The 20,572-nt window shown below is 41.4% G+C and overlaps 1 protein-coding gene across 2 annotated transcripts in view; it reads left to right on the top strand.

Moving 5' to 3' along the window:
- Positions 1–20,572, top strand: part of myo1g (myosin IG) — a 66,263-nt gene that overhangs the window by 24,518 nt on the left and 21,173 nt on the right. For both annotated transcript variants that reach the window (XM_086280825.1, XM_086280824.1), the window contains exons 15-21: positions 1,227–1,393; positions 2,794–3,001; positions 3,511–3,734; positions 7,075–7,219; positions 10,698–10,802; positions 11,451–11,564; positions 17,018–17,175. In XM_086280825.1, coding sequence (XP_086136951.1) covers positions 1,227–1,393; positions 2,794–3,001; positions 3,511–3,734; positions 7,075–7,219; positions 10,698–10,802; positions 11,451–11,564; positions 17,018–17,175 — 1,121 coding nt within the window. The remainder of the gene's footprint in view (positions 1–1,226; positions 1,394–2,793; positions 3,002–3,510; positions 3,735–7,074; positions 7,220–10,697; positions 10,803–11,450; positions 11,565–17,017; positions 17,176–20,572) is intronic.

A 20,572-nucleotide genomic window follows, 5' to 3' on the forward strand; every position in this document is an offset into this window, starting at 1 on the left:
GATCATCTCCCCAGTTTACTCTGCTGTCTGTACTGATGCTCTGCACCAGTTATAGGCGGTTCTGGTCCCTGTAAGTCTGCATGACTCACAGACTATTCTGAGACTCCCAATGTGTTTGTGTGATGTCTCCTTTGGATAGTGCATAATAAACATCGGAAGAGGAAGAAGAGGTGTAGCATTTACATGTATACATCGCAGTCTGTTCCTTGTGGTGTCAGGGAGTAGCAGTGTTTCTAAGTTGTCCTGATCCTATCTGTCTTTTTGTGGCGTTTAGAGGGTGCTGAGGAGGAGAAGGAGATGGAGGTGGTACATAAAGTATGCACCTCACCTCGCCTGGCCTCATCTCACTGACTGAAGTCTGACATTTCTTGCTGTTATTTTTGGATGGCCTGCTTCCGGGCTGCTGTAGCATCTCGTCATGATGTGGCTGAGGTGAAATGAAAGTAAACTCCCATGCCTGAAGGGTTTTTTTTGCTGTAGGTCACGTTGAAAGAGCAGACAGTTTTCTTCAGCAGCAGTACTGAAGCACCTGTGCTCAGGCTTCCCACTTCATTTCCTCTCAGCCTTCATTTTCTGACATTTTCTCAAACTGCTGCCGAGCTGAGTCGAAACTCCAGGCAAAGCCTGCACAGGGATCAGTGTTTGGTGTCAGAAAGTGCTTCGCCTTATTTGTCTTTAATGGACAGAGCGGTTAAATCAGTGAAAACACAACAGCCAGTTCTTTGACAGGATGTAGTGCATCCCCGCTATAACTGTCAAGGTTCAGGCATCCAGCCATGACCCTGCTTCATCTAAAGTGCAGCTCGGCGTGCTGCTAGCGAGTAGCTGCGCGGGGCTGGGCTGTTGTGAGGCTCAGCTGCTCACTGTGGCATTTGTTGAAACATTCTGCAAGTCTGATTAAGGTCACTGAACTCAGTTTGCCAGTTTTGCAGCTTGGCTGTGGTGCAGCTCATTGACAGTTTACAAGCTGAGTTCAGTTTATTTACTCGCACAGTGATGACCGCAGCGGTGACGCGAACACTGAGAAAAATCAAAGACCTGTTCAAGTTTGTGCAGGTGATAAAACAAGAGTGTTATGAAAAAATACATTCAGAGTATCAGTCTAAATGCAGTGTTGCTGTGTCACCAGTGATGTAACACTTTATTGAAAATGCAAACAGGCTTGTTGAAATACAGCCAAAGAAAGCTCACACCATGCCAGCTGAACAACTTGTTCTATTTTGCAGGAGCCATACTATGTGCGATGTATAAAGCCCAACGAAATGAAGTCACCGGTGTTGTTTGATGACGCCCGCTGCCAGCACCAGGTGGCCTACCTTGGCCTGCTGGAGAACGTGAGGGTACGCAGGGCGGGCTTTGCCTACAGGCAGCTCTATGCTCGCTTCCTGCAGAGGTAAGACAACGTGATTACGGTCTAGTGAAGTGGTCTCTTCAGCAGCGGAGTGTAACACCATGAGTAAAAAGTTAAAAAAAAGTAACTTTTCTTACCCAAAATGTACTTTGATCTGAAACCTTAAAAAGATGGCACACATTTATGTAAATAATACTACTCAAGAGATTTAGACTATTTGACAATTGGTGCCTGTTTTAACAAAACCTAACACGACTAAAAAGACCTAAAGTTAACATTTAAGGTGTGTCAAAAAGTTGGCTAAAAGAAAAAACACATTACCAACATTACCAGCCTGGTTTATGCATGATATGTTTTGTATTTTTTGAAGTCACTACGTGTTGGACAAGTCATTATAATGACCATAATTTAATTAGTATGACCTGAAACTAGAAAATGAGTCATTAGCCATCAGGACAGTGTTTAGAGGTCCCATCACAAGAAAGTGGAGGGCAGACTTCCACAGGACTGGAAGTTTTTTTGGGAGCTAGAGGGATCGCCCCCTGGTGGTAATTAAAAAGAAAAAGTTTATGGCTTCAGTTGTCAGACTATGTTCAGCATTTATACTCTGGTTGCTTTCCCTTCAGGGTTGTCTTCTTGTGTAATTCTGCACCACTGCAAGCACCCTAGCTATTTTAGGATTAAAGTCCTGTTCTGACCATCTGCTGAATCTCCTCCACAGTTTCAAAATAGCAAACCTTCAAGTTGAATTCCATTTTTGGATTTTTGGGAAGAGGAGGAAGTAGCAGTGAGCCCGATCTGGAGATTGGAAAGCTCAAGTGTGATTGTGTTACTCATAAACTCCTGAGTTTTTCTTTAACGGCCTGTCAGCAGGTGCACAATGGCACGATAGCAAATGTCAAAGTTAAAGTTACAAAATTGTCTGGGAGCAGGAAAGTGCTACATTAGAATAAGGTCTCAGCAGATGTGGCAGAAGCATGGCCATGTAAGTAATTAAATACAGATTTTAAAATTTTTTAATGAGAGCCAATGAAAGGAAGAAAAACATGGACAATGTCAGAATGTTATTTTGGTGTGGTCACAATGTTTTCTCCAATTTTAATCAAAGCTACACTTGACTCTAATACCATAAATTAAGATATCTGCCCTCCGATGCCTCTGGATATCACAGAAGGCATCTGGATAAAGTCTGACCCTCGTTGAGAGTTCATGGTGCACAAAAATGTGCAAATGTCAAAATCACAGTGACGATGAAAATTCTCTCGGTTATGCTTCTGATATTGATCCCTCAATCTGACACTTGGAAACTGCTTGGAAACTCACGTTCTCAGGTAGCAGAGTTAGTGATGTTCACTGACATCAACTGTCTCTACCCAAGTTTGAGGTCAGACTGCAAACACTTATGTGATCATCGTCTCTGATTCTTGCTGAATGTTGTTCAGGTATAAAATGACGTGCGAGTACACCTGGCCAAACCACCTGATGGCGTCAGACAGGGAAGCTGTGGAGGCCATCGTCATCCAGCACGGTTTCCAGGACGACGTTGCGTACGGCCAAACAAAGCTGTTTGTGAGAACGCCGCGGTCTCTCTTCACACTGGAGCAGGAGAGAAACCACCTCATCCCCATCCTGGTGACTTTCCTGCAAAAGGTGAGGCATGCAAGTGTCACCATGCTTCACAGCTGGTTTAATGTTTAATTTTAAAGATCCATTGATGTGATAGTTTGACATCTAATTCAGCATCAGGAACAGTTCAGATGGTGTGTTGAAGTTAATAACATGCAGTGTTTTTTCCACCAGGCTTCAAGGTATCAGAATAGAAACTGCAGTTTGTCTCAGTCTCATGAATATGTGGCTCTTGGTTATGTTTGACTGAAATTCATCTGCCAGCTTGAATCCTAATTTCCTGTAACAATAATTGGGATAATTAATGCGATCCAGAGCGCAGCTGCATTAAAGTCAATTACTTCGCTTGCTCAATGAAATACCCTTCTCTTTTCTCTTTCCTCTGACCTACTTTATAACTGCAGAGAAATCTGGAACTCTAACCGGAGGAAAAGTTTGTCTTAAGTGCTGTGGGATGCAGAGGCAATAATTTTTCTCTTGTTTTGTCTCTTTCACACGCCCCTTTGTTGTTGTTTTTTTAACCTGACCCACAGGTGTGGCGCGGGACTCTAGCTCGTGCAAGGTGCCGGCGGATGAGGGCCATCTATGCCATCATGGGCTGCTATAAGCGCTACAAGGTCAAGGCACACTTCTGGGAGGTGGAGCGGAGGTTTGCTAATGTGCGAACTATGGCCGACTATGGGAAGAGCTTGGAGTGGCCGACGCCGCCTGCAGCACTGTCGCAGTTTCACAGCATCACAGTCATGCTGCATCGCAGGTCAGAGCACATAAAAATATGCAACTCTGTGTGGTCTGTGAAATACTAAGGATATTTTACATTACATAGACTGACATATTATGCTGTGTCATTATATATTTAATAAAAGCTCAGCCAAAAGAAGCAGTGTCCATCCTTACTGCATCCATGGGAACCCTACCAACATGATGCACAGTCACACAGTTTTAAACTTGGGTGTTATCAAATCGTTGTCTCTGGGGATTGACTTGATTTTGGAGCCAAGCTGAAGTGGCAGTTTTAGGAAACGCCGCTTTGGGGATTTTCATGTTGGCTTCATTGTTCATCCCCAGAGGTTGCTGCTTAGATGTGAAACACTTTAGAGACTTTATTACAGATGAAACAAAAGAGATGTAACTTTCGAATTAGTGGATTAGTTTTAGAGGTTAGTAAAGTATTAACGTTTAAAGATATTGAGAAACAGCCTGTCACGATCCTGGGTCTTATGACCCAGTGTTTTGAGTTTTAGTTCATTTTGATGTTTTAGTTTATGTAAGCCCTTCAGGTTCCTAAGTTCATTTGTTATTATGCCTAAGTGTTTCTAGTTATTATTTTCCCCTCGTGTTTCCAACCATGTTAAATCTCCCCTGCTCTTCATGCGTTTCATGTCTGTGTCTTACGTTGTCAAGTTCGGGTTGTCATGTCTATGTCTCATTATGTTTCCTGTTTTATTGTGAAGAGGTCTGGTGTTCTGTGTTCATCATGTTCAGTTTTACTCTCCCACTGTGACGTCATTATGTTCATGTGTGCCAGCTGTTTCCTCATGTGTCTCCACTTCCCCTAATCACCTCCTGTGTATTTAAGTCCTCTGTTTTCAGTGTGTGATTGTCAGGTCGTCTGTTGTCCACGCCATGTTTCCTATGCCATGCTTCCAAGTTTCTTGTCTAGGTTTTTCTTATTGTTTGTTTAGATTTCCCAGTTTAGGTTTGTGTTAATTTTGCTTCAGTTTGCCTTGCCCTTTGTTTGTACCTTTTTTTCCAGCCATATTAAACGGCTCGCTTTTTGTTAACATTCAAGTTTTGTTCCCTGTTCCTTGGAGTCTGCATTTTGGGTCCTTTTTCAATTCATACAGTCTGCCCTCGCCAGACTGTGACACAGCCCTTCTACTTGTTTACAGCCTTTTTGTTAAGCTAAGCGAAGTGGCTGCTGGCTAAAGCCTGAATTCACAGATGCGAGAGTGATTCATCTGTCTGTTCTTTGCCGTTCTTTTGATCCACTTCAGACTTGGTGGATCTTTTCTGGGGTTTGAGGAAGAACAGCCCCAAGTTTGAAGTTGTTTGGATAAGTGGTTCAATATTTTAGCTGGAATTTATTCTCTGTTAGCAGTGTTTCCCATAAAGTGACTGCTGCCCGCCCGACTGCACATAGAGTTATACATATTCAAGCCTCTTAACCCTAGGTTTAACTATCTGAACTAAGTGCCAAACCCTAACCTAATCCTAATTCTATCCATTAGGGTTAAAGTCTTACTCCTTCTTCTTCATCCTTACCTCTTTATCCTCACTTCGTCTCCCCCACCACTCTCTCCACCTCTTCTCTACCCTGCCTGCTTTCTTCCTCCATCTCTTTCATCTTCATTTTGTAAAGTGTGCAAAAATCTGGTTTCTTTTTTAGATTAGATTAGATTAGATAGAACTTTATTAATCCCTCGGGTGGGTTCCTCTGGGAAATTCGATTTCCAAAAAAGCACAGCACCGACAGAAGTTACAGAGTTACAGAATATATATATATATATACACACACACATATATATATATATATATATATATATATATATATATATATATATATATATATATATATATATATATATATATATATAAATACAGAGACAATATAAATAAAATATACGAAGGGGATAAATAGAATAAATAGGAATAAAAAATAAAATACAAGTGAATTGCACATTTCAAGTATTGAGTCTATTGCACTGTTGACTATTTACAAAAGTATTGCACAAAAGGTATTGCACAGTGAGGTGAAGAGGCACTACAGCTTAGTTGTTCCCCCCTCCTTTGTCCTCCTGTTTCCCCTCCCTCTCCCCTCCAGGGAGGAGTTAAACAGTCTGATGGCGTGTGGGACAAAGGAGTTTTTAAGTCTGTTAGTTCTTGTCTTTGGGAGAAGCAACCTGTCACTGAACAGACTCTTCTGGTTGTTAATGGCCGTGTGCAGAGGATGTCTGGCATTGTCCATAATGTCCATCAGTTTCTTTAATGTCCTTTTCTCTGCCACTGTCACCAGAGTGTCCAGCTTCATGCCGACCACAGAGCTAGCCCTCCTGATCAGTTTCTCCAGCCTGGATGAGTCCTTCTTTGCTGTGCTGCTCCCCCAGCACACCACAGCATAGAAAAGTACTCCAGCAACCACCGACTGGTAAAACATCCTCAGGAGCTTCCTGCAGATGTTAAAAGACCTCAGCCTCCTGAGGAAGTACAGTCGGCTTTGGGCTTTTTTATACAGGTGCTCTGTGTTGCATGACCAGTCCAGTTTATTGTCCACCCACAGCCCGAGGTACTTGTACTTGTTGACCACCTCCACCTCCTCCCCCTCTATCTGAACCGGCAGTGGACCTGCTCTAGACCTCCCGAAGTCCACAACCAGTTCCTTAGTCTTTGAGGTGTTGAGTTGCAGGTGGTTTGTGTGACTCCATGCGACAAAGTTCCTCACCAGACTTCTGTACTCCTCTTCCTGATCATCCCAGATACACCCCATGATGGCTGTGTCGTCTGCAAACTTCTGAATGTGGCATAATTCAGAGTTGTAGCAGAAGTCAGAGGTGTACAGGGTGAAGAGAAGAGGGGACAGCACAGTTCCCTGTGGTGCTCCTGTGCTGCTGACCACAGTGTCAGACGTGATGTCCTTCAGCCTGACGTACTGTGGTCTGTCGGTGAGGTAGTCGGAGATCCAAGCCACCAGGCAGGGGTCCACCTCCATCCTGTTCAGTTTTTCTTGAAGCATACAGGGCCGGATGGTATTAAAGGCACTGGAAAAGTCAAGAAACAGGATCCTGACCGTGCCTTTTCCCCCATCCAGGTGTGAGTGGGCTCTGTGTAGGAGGTACAGGATGGCATCCTGTACCATCCTGTACATTTAAGCACATGTGTTGAAATCAACTCATCTCTTAAGGTCACTAAATTCTCAGTAGCTGCAGAATAAGTCGAGTCAGTGTTTGGCTGTGTGATTGAGTGAGTTTTGGATCACTGATTTTTATCCTTTATCTGACTCTAACTTAAAGCTGTTCCTCCAACGTTTCTTTCTTTGGGCCTTTGAAGTAATATCCACCCTCATGGCATGCTGTCTTGTTCTCATCCCTCGGTGTCAGGTGGTGGGCGAGGCAGATCGTGAAAAACATCCCGCCGTCTGACATGCTGGAAGTTCGGGCCAAAGTGGCAGCTATGACGGCTCTGAGCGGAGAGAGAAAAGACTGGGGAGTCAGCCGAGCCTGGGAGAGGGACTACCTGGCAAATGTAAGAATCACAGTAGTAACAAGATAAATCCTGGGTACCTTTGTTGTTTCTCAGCACATCGTGTTCGAATAGGTTGTAAAATTATTTGTTTTGGGATTTATTTTGACCTCTGGAAGACACTTGATTTATTTTACCTTTATTTAAGCAAGAAAATTGGACACTTGAGATATGAAATCTTTCACAAATTTGTGAGTATCCACCTTAATATGCAAAGATGAGGCAACACACGCACACACACATACATGCACGCCACACTTTTTGGTGAATAGATGCTGGGATGTGTGATCAGCAAAGATGGATGGATAGGTCACTAGGAGATTGGTGCTCCTAAAGTTTGCTTAAAAGATGCTGACTTTTCTGCAGTCTCACCATTTACTGTCTGAAGATGAACAGTCTCTGTTTCCAGTTTACATCACACTTTTCATAGTTTCAATACAGTTTGGCAAATAGCTAGTGAGCAAAACAATAATAAAACAACTTTCTTTAAGTGTAAAGAAGTACATTATATATATATATATATATATATATATATATATATATATATCAGTGATTCATTAAAAAAAGTCACATGTTTGAGATGTCATTAGAAAAATAATGCCACTCTTATATGTGCATTAAGTTTTACAGATAACAAAGCAAAAGTAAATAACTTTCACTTGTAGACCACCAGAAGTCTGGAGTAGGGCTCATCCAGATTTTGTCATCCACCTTTCTGTGACGTCACTGTGACACACAGACAAAATGGAAGCTTGTATGTGCATTTGATGACCTTTTGTCTGACAGCATAGTACAAAGAAAAACAAAGAAAATCCAACAGGGAACTATATCTGCAAGAAAGGAAAACATGTGAGCAAAATAAAAATGTATTGGCAACATTTTCAGAGAGAAAACACCAACAAAACACATTAAACCTGAGGGTTGTTGTACACACAGGCTACTTAGAAGAAGTGAGTACAGCTGTGGAGAATACCTGGGTGCAAGCAATCAGTGAAACACAATTATGGGAGGCAAAACTGAATAATAAGCACACAAGACAAACTAGCTCTTGAACATGAGAACACCTAACACAGATTTATACTTAAGACACGAGAAACACACGCGAGGCAGAATAAACTGAAACAGTGAATAAAAGCAAACTATAACCACCAAATAAACTAGATGGAAAAACTAAAACTAAGAAACCAGCCATTATGTCTGCGATTATTGTGATTCAGACAGCACACCTAAATCTCAGCTAGAAAAGCAGAACTACTTTTGAAATCACCTGAAATGATATTGCAATGCATTTTATTGAAAAGCTGGAGTTGACTTTTCTGCCGTTTTTACACTTTCCACTCCAGATTTAAAAAACAAACAAACCCAAAAAACAGTAGAAATAAGTCTCAGTGGCTTCCCTGGAAAGGCAGAACATGATTTCAAAATTAAAAAAAAAACAAAACTTGTTTCTTTATATATATTTTAACATATCAATGTTAAAATAGTGACATAGATTCTCAAACACTGCTGAACTGATAAAAACATTAAAGCATTTTGTAGTTTTATAGTTTTCCGCTTGTTTTTTCTGCCTCTTTAACTTTCAAAACGGAAGAATTTCTTAAGCAGTTGTCATTTCACATGACTCCCATTTAGTTAGTTCAGCTGGATATTTTGCAGCCCACTGGCAGGAAATTTTCACACAAATTCATCACAGTAATGAAAAAAGACTTGAACAATCAGCTGTGTATAGGATCATCTTTTGTTGTGAATGTATACTGTGCATGTGATGTGCCTTGGGCTGTGACCAAAAGAGGGCTGTTCATGTGAACACAGCCCTTTATTGATGAATACTACAGTTGCTTCATTTACCAGCTAATATGAGGTTGTTTTCTGACTTTAAAGATGCCTTCGGGGAGCGTGAGCGTGACTGCCGCAGAGTCCTGAGACATTCCCTTTGCTAGTTTGTCAGCTGGCCCCTGACTTGCTGGCCTCCTTCAGGGATCTAAGTTCATGTGATTGCATTTAATTCCACAGTGACCTGTAGATTAGTGCATGCATCGTGGCATTCAGTCAGGCTGAATCCTTACTGTGATTGTAAGTTCACCGAGTTCAGGGGGTTCATGTCCAGTCTTAAGCTTCAACAAAGGAAAATTTTCAGGTAATCAACACTAAGACCTGGAAAAAGTGCCTGAACCTGCCCCGTTTCATATTACTTAAATGAACATATTTAGACAGTGATTTTCCCATTCAGCAAAAATGGTGGCTACATTCATCTTTTATATATAGTCAGAGATGTTGAATCTTAGCTGTTGGTAGTAATTTGGAATCACACTAGCATATCAGTTCACTCAGTAGCACTCAGATTTACCTCTGGAACCAGAGAAGCTGGTACAAGTTTAAAAACTAAGAGGTTTTTTGGATACTTACCGTTTCCAAATAACTCCAAACGATAAGCCATAATATAAGAGTAAACCAGTATGCATCCCTGTGAAAAATATATCCTCTGTCTTCTGACATGTTTTGATTACAGCATCAGACAACAGAGAGAAGTGTCACCTTGCCTCCATCACCTTATGAAACACCTTCACACCAATCAACAGGCAGTCATGGAGCCTCTTGGTTGGCATCCGGTGCTCTTTTGAAGTAGGCCTAGTTTCTCTCAGAGGGGATATTTGGTTTCCAAGTGGCTCTTTAGGCTTTCTTGGCGTCATGTTAGCACACATTCAGATTAAGGGACGTTGACATCTCCAGGCAAATGAAGCCATTAGGCAGTTCAACTTTCTTCTATGCTCCCTACTGATTTTTTTTCTCTTTTCTTTAGTTGGCGAATAGGCTGGACTGGTAGTTAGTTGTGGTTTGATTCACACAAGAAAGTGAGCTGTTTTCCCCTTTGTATTCTCCCTGCTGTCAGTCAGAGCCTTTGATGTGTCATGCTGTCATAATACTCCTCAAACAGACTGAGGTTCACTTTGATAGAAGAGATTTTTTAAGGGAAACGAGTGTGCAGAAAGTACTGATACAGAGACTGAATTTATTTATATAGTTTGTCTGCAGTTATTTACTGCAAAATGAATGTACGATGGTCACACCTGGATTTCTTCAGTGCACACAGTCTGGGAACCACAGCTTTAAACAGTGTACTGTATATATTAAAGCATGTAAAATAGATTGTAGGAGAAATGTTTAAAAAATGACCGTGATAGCTGCACTTTATAGGAGGAAGACTATAACAGAGTGTTAGATTTGCCACCAAATGTATTTCTCATCAGCTTTGGTCCCTCTGAAACGGCACGTCAGGCTCCGTGTCTGGTAACAGCAACCAGGGGCCTTGAGCTTTGATCTGCTGCTTATGGAATTAAAGCGATAAAAAGGCTTAAAAGAGGCTGGGAGAGGTCACCTGGAGTTTTGTGACTAACAGCGAAGTGCATTCCTATTCCATCTGTACTGAAGATCGTCGCCTCAACCGACCTCCTGAAATAATACTGGTCTTTCATTTCTGCAGGCCCGAGACTGCCCTCAGACCAGCGCCAGCTTCATCCGAATTTCCAAGGAGCTGAAGAACAAAGACGAGTACAGTCAGGTCCTCTTCTCGAGCTTCTGTAGGAAGGTACAGTATGTGAGGAAAGAACACGGGGAAATGGAAATGTCTGTTTTGTAGCCACAAGGAGTTTCTTTCTTCTGCTGCTTCCTTTTAGCTTTGGGATGTTTTTCTGGTTCGATGTGTTTCCCATTCCACCCCCTCATGCTTCCTCTCTTTTGTAACAGCTCATCTTTCAATATTTCATGTTCAAACCAGTGAACACAGCCTTCTCAGGAAGTAATCTGAGGATCAATCATAAAAAGGAACTGAACTATGAATTCAGTCCTCAAGTTCCCTTAACCTGAATGAAGCGCTGCTTATTATTTTACCTCATGCTGAACCTCTTATCGTCTCCCTGAGGATAATAATGGCCATACTTTCCATATCAGGGACTGAACATTGAGGGCTTCGCCTAAGTTATGAGTAGAGCTTAGTTATATTTGAAGTTACGTAGCCTTTGATACAGTGAACTGAAGTAACCCCCGACTCACAGACCCACCACAGTCTTTTTTATGTTTTCTTGTGTGTTGCTTCTTTGCTGCTTTACAAGGAAAACCTGTTTTTGAAATGAAATAACCCAAAAGATCCTGCAAGAGGCATGAAGGGCTCTTCACAGAAAATAGAAAATGAACAAACATGCTGAAGCTTTTTCTTTCCCCTGTTCTGCTCTCTCAGGTGAACAGGTTCAACAAGAGCACAGACCGAGGCCTGCTCATCACAGACAAGTACATCTACAAATTAGAGCCAAAGAAACAGTATAAGGTTCTGAAGAAGCTTCCTTTAGACTCAGTAAGTACTCACGTGGGAGAGCATACACTCTGAATGCAAGCTCACACACAGACTCATTTGCTAGCTTCCCTTCTAAATCCCTTCTCTTATCTTCACTCCTGCTGTCTTTATCCAATATTTCCAGCATTGCAAATGTATCCTGTTGGGATCTGAGCATATGTTACTCATTTCCACAGCCTGATTACATTATAACTCTCACCCTTAAACCCCAGACTGATTAAACATAGTGTCCCCAACAATGCTCATAGTTGCAGGCATTGACTTTTTACCATAAGACCATATGATGATTTTACAGTTTTTAATACAATAATAAATACTTTCATTTTTCATTAATTGCTTCAGTCAGTACTAAATTCACTTTACTGTCCTTATACTTATTTTGTGCTTTCATGTGGTCTCAGAGTGACTGAATGTCTGCTCAACTCTTTTGGTGCAGAATTTGCAGAGTTATTCATCATAATACATTTCTGATAAATAGTACAAACGCATATATTGCATATAATGTTTGTGGCTGAGAATTAATTGTAACTGGACGGCTCATTGCTGCACTGGTTTGAATCCACAGGCCATCATGTTCTCTCCCTTCTCTCTCGTTACTTCCTCCTGTAGTCCAAAGACATGCACGTTAGGGCAAGGGTCTCCAACTCCAGGCCTCAAGGTTCGGTGTCCTGCAGGTTTTAGACATTACCCTCGGTCAACACACCTGAATCAAATGATTAGTTCATTACCAGGCCTCTGGAGAACTTCAAGACATGTTGAGGAGGTAATTTAACCATTTAAATCAAATGTGTTGAAAGACACATCTAAAACCTGCAGGATACCAGCCCTTGAGGCTGAGAGTTGGACGCTCCTGTGTTAGGGTAATTGGGGATTGTAATTTGCCACAGGTGTCAAGGCCTCGTGGCCTGTGACAGATCACTCCAGCACCCTTGCAGATGTGAACTAGATAAACAGTTTTTAAAATGGATTGATGGATTGTAACTGTGGCCTTCCAGCTGGAGGAGCCTTGACTAGACAGAACATTTTGATATTAGCATGAAAATGACCAAGATTTCACATTATTATGTAAAGGCACATAAAAAGTAGATTCCCAAGTCAGGAACTGTAACCATCCAAATATCACTTAAGTGGAACATTACAGCATACATGAAAGCACTGAAGAAACATTATTGTACTTGTGTTCAGCAAGTCAGTAAAATGCGCGGCAATAAATAAGTCCAGAAATCATGCCGCCCATAAGCAAGTACAAATCAGAAGGCTGATGTCAAAATGAGGACAGAAAGCAAGGGAGACACAACTACTGCAAAAACATGCTTTTTCAGCCAAGCTCACTGGACCCAGGTGTAGCTCATGCCGTTAGTTAGTCTCCTGTTAGCTCCTGAAGAACAAAGCACAGAACAAAACCAAGACAAATCACAGAGGTTTATAAAAGGTTTTGTCCTTAAAGTGTGGTACAAATACAAAAATAACAGCTGTTATGAATGTGGTCAGACATTTTGTGCTTTATTCTGGCTGCTCTTTATTTCTTACTCTGTCCCCTCAGTTGTGTACACGCACAAACACAAACACACACACACCTACTCATCTTCCGTCCTGTTTGACCCAGGTCACAGCCATCCATCAACAAGTACAAGAGCAATAAGAGGACTCACACTGAGAGAACACTGTCTTCCTTTGGGTCTCAGGGCTGATGACCTTTAAGAATTGTGAGGTTGTTGATCAGTCAGTCAGTGTTTGTGTGCGTGTTTGTGTGTGTACGTTAGGTTTTGTTGTCAACATGTGACGCTGTGGTCATGCTTGGGAGGCAGCTGCCAAGCTTAGCTTTAGATTTTCTGCCATATGGGGCGAACCTCAGCTGAGAAACTGGATCAGGAATCTCAAAGGGCTGCTGGCTCTGCAGGGCAAGAGGCTGAAGTTCTCTTGAAATAACAGAAATCATAATTTTCTTCTACAGCTTGATGCATGAACCTTGGTGTTGGGAAAACATACAGAAAGTGAAGGGTTGACTAAAGAATTTAACATGTGGAACACTGGGTCTCTTTTTATATCTAAAAAAAAAGGGTGGGGTGGGGGGTGGTATTGTTTCAGGTAGAGGCATTTAGCCAAACCTCTATGGTACTGTGATGGTGCATTTAATGCTAGAAAAACCTTCTTGGACATTTGGCATTTACCTCTGTCTCGGGTAAAAGTATGTTTTTATCACCACACAGACTTAAGGCGTCTTAAAGCAGGGCTGTAAGCATGCAGTCAAGATTGGAGGAGACCAACTCTAGAACTGTTGACCAAGCAGCTTAATGTCTTTGCTCTCTCATACATATTACATATATTTAAGAGAATTAAATGTATGTAATTGTCTTTACAGTGTCTGCATCTTTAAATGCATGGCGCTTCCACCATGTGATCAGCTGATTAGTGACTTAATGAGCAGTTTAACTGTTGTACCTAATAAAGTGGCTGTGTGTGTTTTGTAATAGCTAGTAGCACACCTTCTTTTTTGGCCAGAAAAACTTCTTAAACTGAACTAAAAAATTGAGATGTATGTAATAGTTTGTCTAGTTTATGATATTTCCATCCCATTTTTTACCCAGTTCCTCACTGAGGAATCTGAGATTAAGATGGATTCCAACAAAAGTTGGAGATTGCCAAGTGCCATCAGACTTTGAGGTGACTCAGGTACTGAATGCAAAATAGCTTTCACTGAGAACACCTTCGTGAGATGTAATGAGTCAGCACAGCTGGACGTCCAGCAGTGATAGAAGAGAGGTGGAGAGAGAGAGCGCTTGCATGCCAGAGGGTTAAAAACTATCATTATGCAGCAGCGGAGCGGCTAAAGATAGCTGGTGCCATTAGACTCTGGTGCTCAGAATGAGGAATATGAGTCTTATCCAGGTCAGAAACTCAGAATACAGCATTAAAGAAGCAGTGCATCTCTGACTCTCACCCAGGTCACAGCTGAGGTCAAAACCTGAAGCAAAACACGAGCTCTGTACCTCTGACTGGTCAAATTCAGAAAACCTGACTTTAACTGGCGCTTATGTTTACTCAGTCTTCAAAAAATGTTGACAAAATTAAAAACTAAGCATTCACTTTGCATAAACATATTGTAAGCTTAAATAGTTACTGTTAAAACATTTAGTCATTTAAATAACTGATAGAAAGTTAATGGACGTTTCTCACACTGGAGTATTTCCAGTCATTAAACTTTTGATTTGTTTATAAGATAAACTATGTGAAAAATGCTCCTTTTATTTAGAACAGTCAAATGTTCAAAGTAGAAATCAAAGTGAAATTAAAAGACTGCTAGGAAGGAATACTAAAAACAATAGGAACACTGGAAAACTTTACACAACAACACAATCTCACAGCAACAGAGGAGATGGCGAGTTTATATACTGCAGGTGAGCTATTGGCAAATAGTGAACAAGTGGGATTAATCAAGGTGGAGCAGACGATGACCAATGAGGGGGGACAAGGAAAAGGAAGAAATAAAAATGAAAGGAATACACAAGGAGCAGTGATTTCAAAATAAAACAGGAAAGAGCGTGATCTTTGAGGTATAGAAGTCTCCCATAGATACTAATTTACAATTTATTGGGGGACATGTCTTGCTTTTTTGTATTATCTCTCTTTTGAGTCAGTCTTGATTGAATTTAGGTTCGATTTATCTACCATGAAGTCTTCTCATAGGTCAGGGACCTCAAACTCATTTTATACTGCAGGCCACACGCAGCCCGCTTTGATTTTCTGTGGGCTGAACCCGTAAAACTCCAATTTCTGTTGATGTAAAAAGTTTAACTACAGATTTAATCAAGGAGATAAGACAAAAAAAGTGCAATATTCAACATTATTTCTCAGTTTTCCTACATGGTAAAGAAATGCTGCTGTTGTAAATGAAAGAAATCAGTCAGCATGAGTCTTTGAGCTTCAATTGTAAGGAGAAATGTGTAAAATGACAGATATCTATCATTTTATTACTTGTGAATGAGGGAGATTTTTATGGGAAGGAAAAGCTGTAAAACTAGCAAAGAAAGACTTAAAAGTTCAAAATTCCTGCCCTCCTTCACATTTTCCAAAGCCATCCAGCAGGCTGGATTGGGGTCTTTGCCAGGTCAATTCTGGCCCACAGGCCTTATGTTTGACACCCCTAGATTATGTTCCAGTTTAAACCTTAATCATAAGAATAAAGCAGATAATCAAGGCAAAGTATAAAAACTTAAAACAGCCCCTAATGTCTAATGCAGGGCAGTTGCATTTCTTAAATTTGTGACGTTTATATTGTAATTATAAATTGGATATTTTTAGATTTTTTTTGTTGGGTTGACAGAGTGAGCACCTAAAAGATATGGTCTTGTACTGTGCAGCCAAAGTTTGTTTGTCTATTTAGTGAAACTTTAAAGACTGAAGTAAACGATTAACTGAAAAGATCATAAATGAGCCTCATATCAAATCCATCTTGTGTTATTTTAGAGCTGTAATTTAAGCACTGCCACTGCAAAGAGAAGTGCTGCAGATACAATAGAACAAAGTAAAGTAATGTAATTTATAAAATATGTTTGGAACACAGTAAAAAGTATCACGCTGCTAGATCAGCTGTGCAGCTTCCCCTTCACTGAAGGGCAGGTTTAACCAGCGTTTGTCGGTGCTGGGACATCCTGCACATTGTCGTCCCTGCTGGATTAACCTGTATGGCTGGAGGCCGTAAGAGGCTTAGTCCACTCTGTCCTTCCATTTGCTTTCTAAAAACCCATGACACTGTTTGCATGTCTCCTCTGGTTTTGTCTTTGACCTATATGGGTCTCTCATAGTCCTTCTTTCATTTGCACCCTGCCGCCTTCCTCTCCCTCCGTTGCGGTAAATCAGTACATTAATTCCAACTGGGTCACAGCTCATGACTTCCCCTTCACTGCACCCACACACGTGCACCTCCAGCTTACATATTCTGAGCAGAAATAATCCGCTGGCTTCATTTATGGCATTGAATTTTTTTGATCCAAGATATGCTGCGCTGTACTGTATTAAACTCACAGGTTTTGTACATTGATGTGATAATCCCTGACAATTTTATACAAATGAATCCCCAATGCTGCAATCTGTGTCGATGAATATTAAAGGTCACTCAGCCTATAGGCAGGTCATGCATGAGGCTTTAGAGGAAGGAGAATTCTCACCTTTGGTCTTTTGCTAAAATAAAAATAGCATTGCAGCAGTTATGAAATACTCCTTTGGAGGTAAAGGGTATGGAGTTCCAATGCCGCCATAATCAGAAAAAATAACAAGCAATTTATCAATAAAAGCACCAAAATTATTAAAATCTATGTATTCATTTATTTATAAGACCCTCACTAGAGACTATTTATCTGTCAGTGTATCATATTACATGAAAAGTCATACAAAGCATGAGCTCAAGCTTGGATCTGGCTGAGATCTTTCTTTAACGTGTTCTTTCTCCGCAGTTTACCGGAGTGAGCGTGACCACCGGGGTCGACCAGATGGTGGCGTTACACACGTCCTCCCAGGATGACGTCCTGCTGTGCCTGCAGCGAGGCGAGTTGTGCCCCAACCAGGACAGAGTGGGTGAACTGGTGGGAGCGATTGTGGACCACTTCACACGGTCAGTTACAGAGATTTTTTTTTTCTTTGTCTTTTATCCCGCACTCATTTATACTTATGTTGTCAGCCTGTAATGCACATTACCTTCAGGGTAAAAGTACTCAATACTAGCCTGCAGATAATTGCAATGCAAGTATTTGCTCCTAAAGATGACTGAAATGATAATAAACGGCCAAGTGCTGTGGCCTCGGTCATGGTATCTTAAAATGGATTATTCAGTTTGAAATCTGATTCTTTGTTCTCTACAGCTATGTGCGATTACATTACCTTACATCAACATATACTTATTTAACATCTGTGGGGGATTTTCTCCCGGAGCAATGGTTCCTAACCTGACTGTGGGTTATCCTATAAACAGGCGCAAGTCAAACAACGTCTGGCAGAAAATAATTTCAGCCAGAATTTCTAGTATAAATATGCTGTTATAATAATGATGATACATTACAGTTGATACAATGATGATAATGAGGTAAGTGTATGTACAAGTAATCCCTGTCAGCAAAAAACTGCTTCAAATGCTCTGGTTCAGTTTTTTTTTTTTTTTTTATTCTCTTGGCTCTTTATGATGTCACTGAGAGCAGATATCAAGTTATGGTCATCATACATACATCTCTGACTCTCAGCCCCTCCCACCCGCTGTTTTAACTTTCTATTTGCAAGGGGCAGCCAATCAGCCAAAAAGTTGGATAAAAGGAGAGGCATTGAAACAACTTGTTTTAGACAGTAGATAAACTCAGGGGCTACAACAAGACCAACAACAACAACCCTGCATAAGATAAATAAGCATTATACTGAACTTCTGAATCATGCAAAGTAGGGCTGTACAATTTTGCATAAAATGAGAATCACGATTTTTTTGCTTAGAATTGAGATCACGATTCTCTCACGATTTTCTTTTCCAATATAAATATCTTTGGTCAGGTGATAAGTGATAGCCTCCGTAATTTCTTTGTGCCTGCGGGAGTTCGACGGGTATAGGGAAGCGCTGTATAAGGTTCCCGTTATTGATGTATGGGTGGTTGATCGGGACGGATTTTCTCCTGACACTTTCTTGGCCTTTACAGCTTCGTCATCTCTCACGTGCTCTCCGTTGTTTTTTCCCTGCCAGCTGACTTCTGTATCACGTGGTATAAGCCTCCGCCCTTGTCATTTGTTGAGCAGGAAGAGTGAGCGCTTGTTTTCATGCAGCTTAAGTCCCGGAACAAAATGCAGTACAATTGTAATTTTTTTTTTTTAAATCGTTGTCATTTCGAAATGAGATCGCAATTTTGTAACGATTAATTGTGCAGCCCTAATGCAAAGCATCTTTAGTAGAATCAAGGGATAAAAATATGGAGCTTGAAATGAGCATAATGGGTTTACTTTAAGAAATTATAAACTCACAAGGGTAAAATATAGCCTTTGGGCCAGACATAGCAAACAGGAAAACAACACCCATGAATCAGCCAGTCGATCAGAGGGAGCACCATGCACAGGAATCTGAAGACCAATGATTGCAGGAAGTCTGTACCGCTGTTTAACTCAATTTCAGAGCAATCTGTTTCATCAGTGATCTATGCAGTGGTATATTTCAGACAACTGGCAAGATGTTAAATATAACCTGGTTTCGATTGAGTTATCCAATGTCTGGCTCTTTGCTTACTTTATTGAAGTCAGTATGGCTCTCTAGGGAGAAATGCTGCCTGCCCCTGCACTAACTGAAGGGGTTCATGGCTCAAAAGAGATGCCACAACACTGCTGCCTTTCAGGAAACGTTTATTTCTACAAAAGAAAATTTACTTGCAAGTGTTGAACACAAATAAGAGAGGCAGGCAGCAACTCCCAACTCATCTAATAATAAGCGAAACTTCAAAAAGCATCTGAGGAATACCGATGCTGATGGAGGAGAGGCGAGGCTCAGCAGGTGTGCCTCCGCAGACAATCAGCACTAGAAGTGAAGCAGAGAAGAGAGCAGGTTAATGAGGATGCAAGAAAACACTAACCAGATGGCGGATGTGTCGGCCCACTGGGGCATGCGTAACAGGGTGCACAGAGTGGTCATCATTCTCAAAGAGATCATCCGCAAATTCAGAAACAAATTTGTTTTCTCATGCTGATAATTCACATCTTTGACATAGGTTTTAATTAGAACAAAACATTCTTCATAAAACTTTGAATGAATTAATCAGCGAGATGAGCCGGCGAAGTGATTGTTCAAAATGAAAACCTGCCGCTTTCCAGGCCTCGGTCTCACATGAAGAAACGACACGGCTTTAGCCCCATTGTTGCCCGCCAAACGTCTCGGTTACAACGAACTCTATTAACGCTGCATAACAATTACGTAAATCATATCCTTGGCATTTATCACTGTCATAGTTGTCGCTGTCTGTGTCCTGCTCTGAATAACTACCGTGAAATGAATCAGTCACGCTGACATTTATCACATTTATCACTCGGATTCCGATTTTTCGTTGCTGTTTAAAAACCTGATTCACATCCACCCGCATTCATCTCTGCCAGACTCCGTTTGAATGGCACGGCCCACGAGTTTTCACACACAGCAGACTGTTTTGGTTGTGCGCGCGTGGGCGGGTGTGTGTTTAAGTGTGGCCGTGTTGTCGTAAGTACTGCCCTCGGAGTCCTCACCCAGTCTGCAGCGATCGATCTCCTGCAAATCCTGCCAGCTTCATGCTGAGAGAATTTTACAAAAATAAAGACATAAACAGTGGAGCTCATATCTGAATTCGTTTCCCTTTTTGTAAAATTCATCACAGACTTTGCATTCTTATAGGTACGACTTATGAAGTTTCTAGAATAACAAAGAATCCAAAAACCCAGGACTGTGATCCTTTCATATAGATTCTAGAGTTGTTTACTGCGTTAGAGGCTGAAATGGTTACTTTTATTGAGTTGTGCTGTGTTGGAAGCCAAACAAAATGCTCTAATCATCATTAAAAACCATGTGATGTGATTTCTGGAATCACTGAGTGCAGATGAAGTGTAGACTGAGCCATCAGCTGACTCACATCAACATGTTTTTTATTTCTTCTGTCCTGTCCGTTGTTTTGTTTTTGCTCTCAGCTCAGAATCCGGCGAGACAGCAGTCGCTCCAGGGTGCATGTGTTTCTGTGTGCTCCCACTTTTATGAGTCTCTCTGTGTGTATGTTCAGCTTCCTGATCCCAGATCCCCGGTGAGGCTTTTGTGGATTTTACGAGTCTTAGACTTTTGGTCTGGGTTTTTTCAGGGGGGGGTGTATGGGTATCTATATCACCAGGGTCCCTGCGGCAGCTGCGTGGCTCTGTGTCGGGGTGCGGCAGGCGTCTCAGGGGGAGTCTGTTTCAGCTCTCCGCCTGTTATTGTGCCACCATCTGCGGTGAATGGAAGGGGGCGCGACCTCAGCTAGGCTACTCATCAAAAG

The sequence above is a fragment of the Aulonocara sp. 'chitande type north' Nkhata Bay genome, linkage group LG22, assembly GCF_057382095.1.
Source record: "Aulonocara sp. 'chitande type north' Nkhata Bay isolate Kocher_YH1m ecotype deep benthic linkage group LG22, A_spYH_male_GT1.1, whole genome shotgun sequence".
Classification (NCBI taxonomy): domain Eukaryota; kingdom Metazoa; phylum Chordata; class Actinopteri; order Cichliformes; family Cichlidae; genus Aulonocara; species Aulonocara sp. 'chitande type north' Nkhata Bay.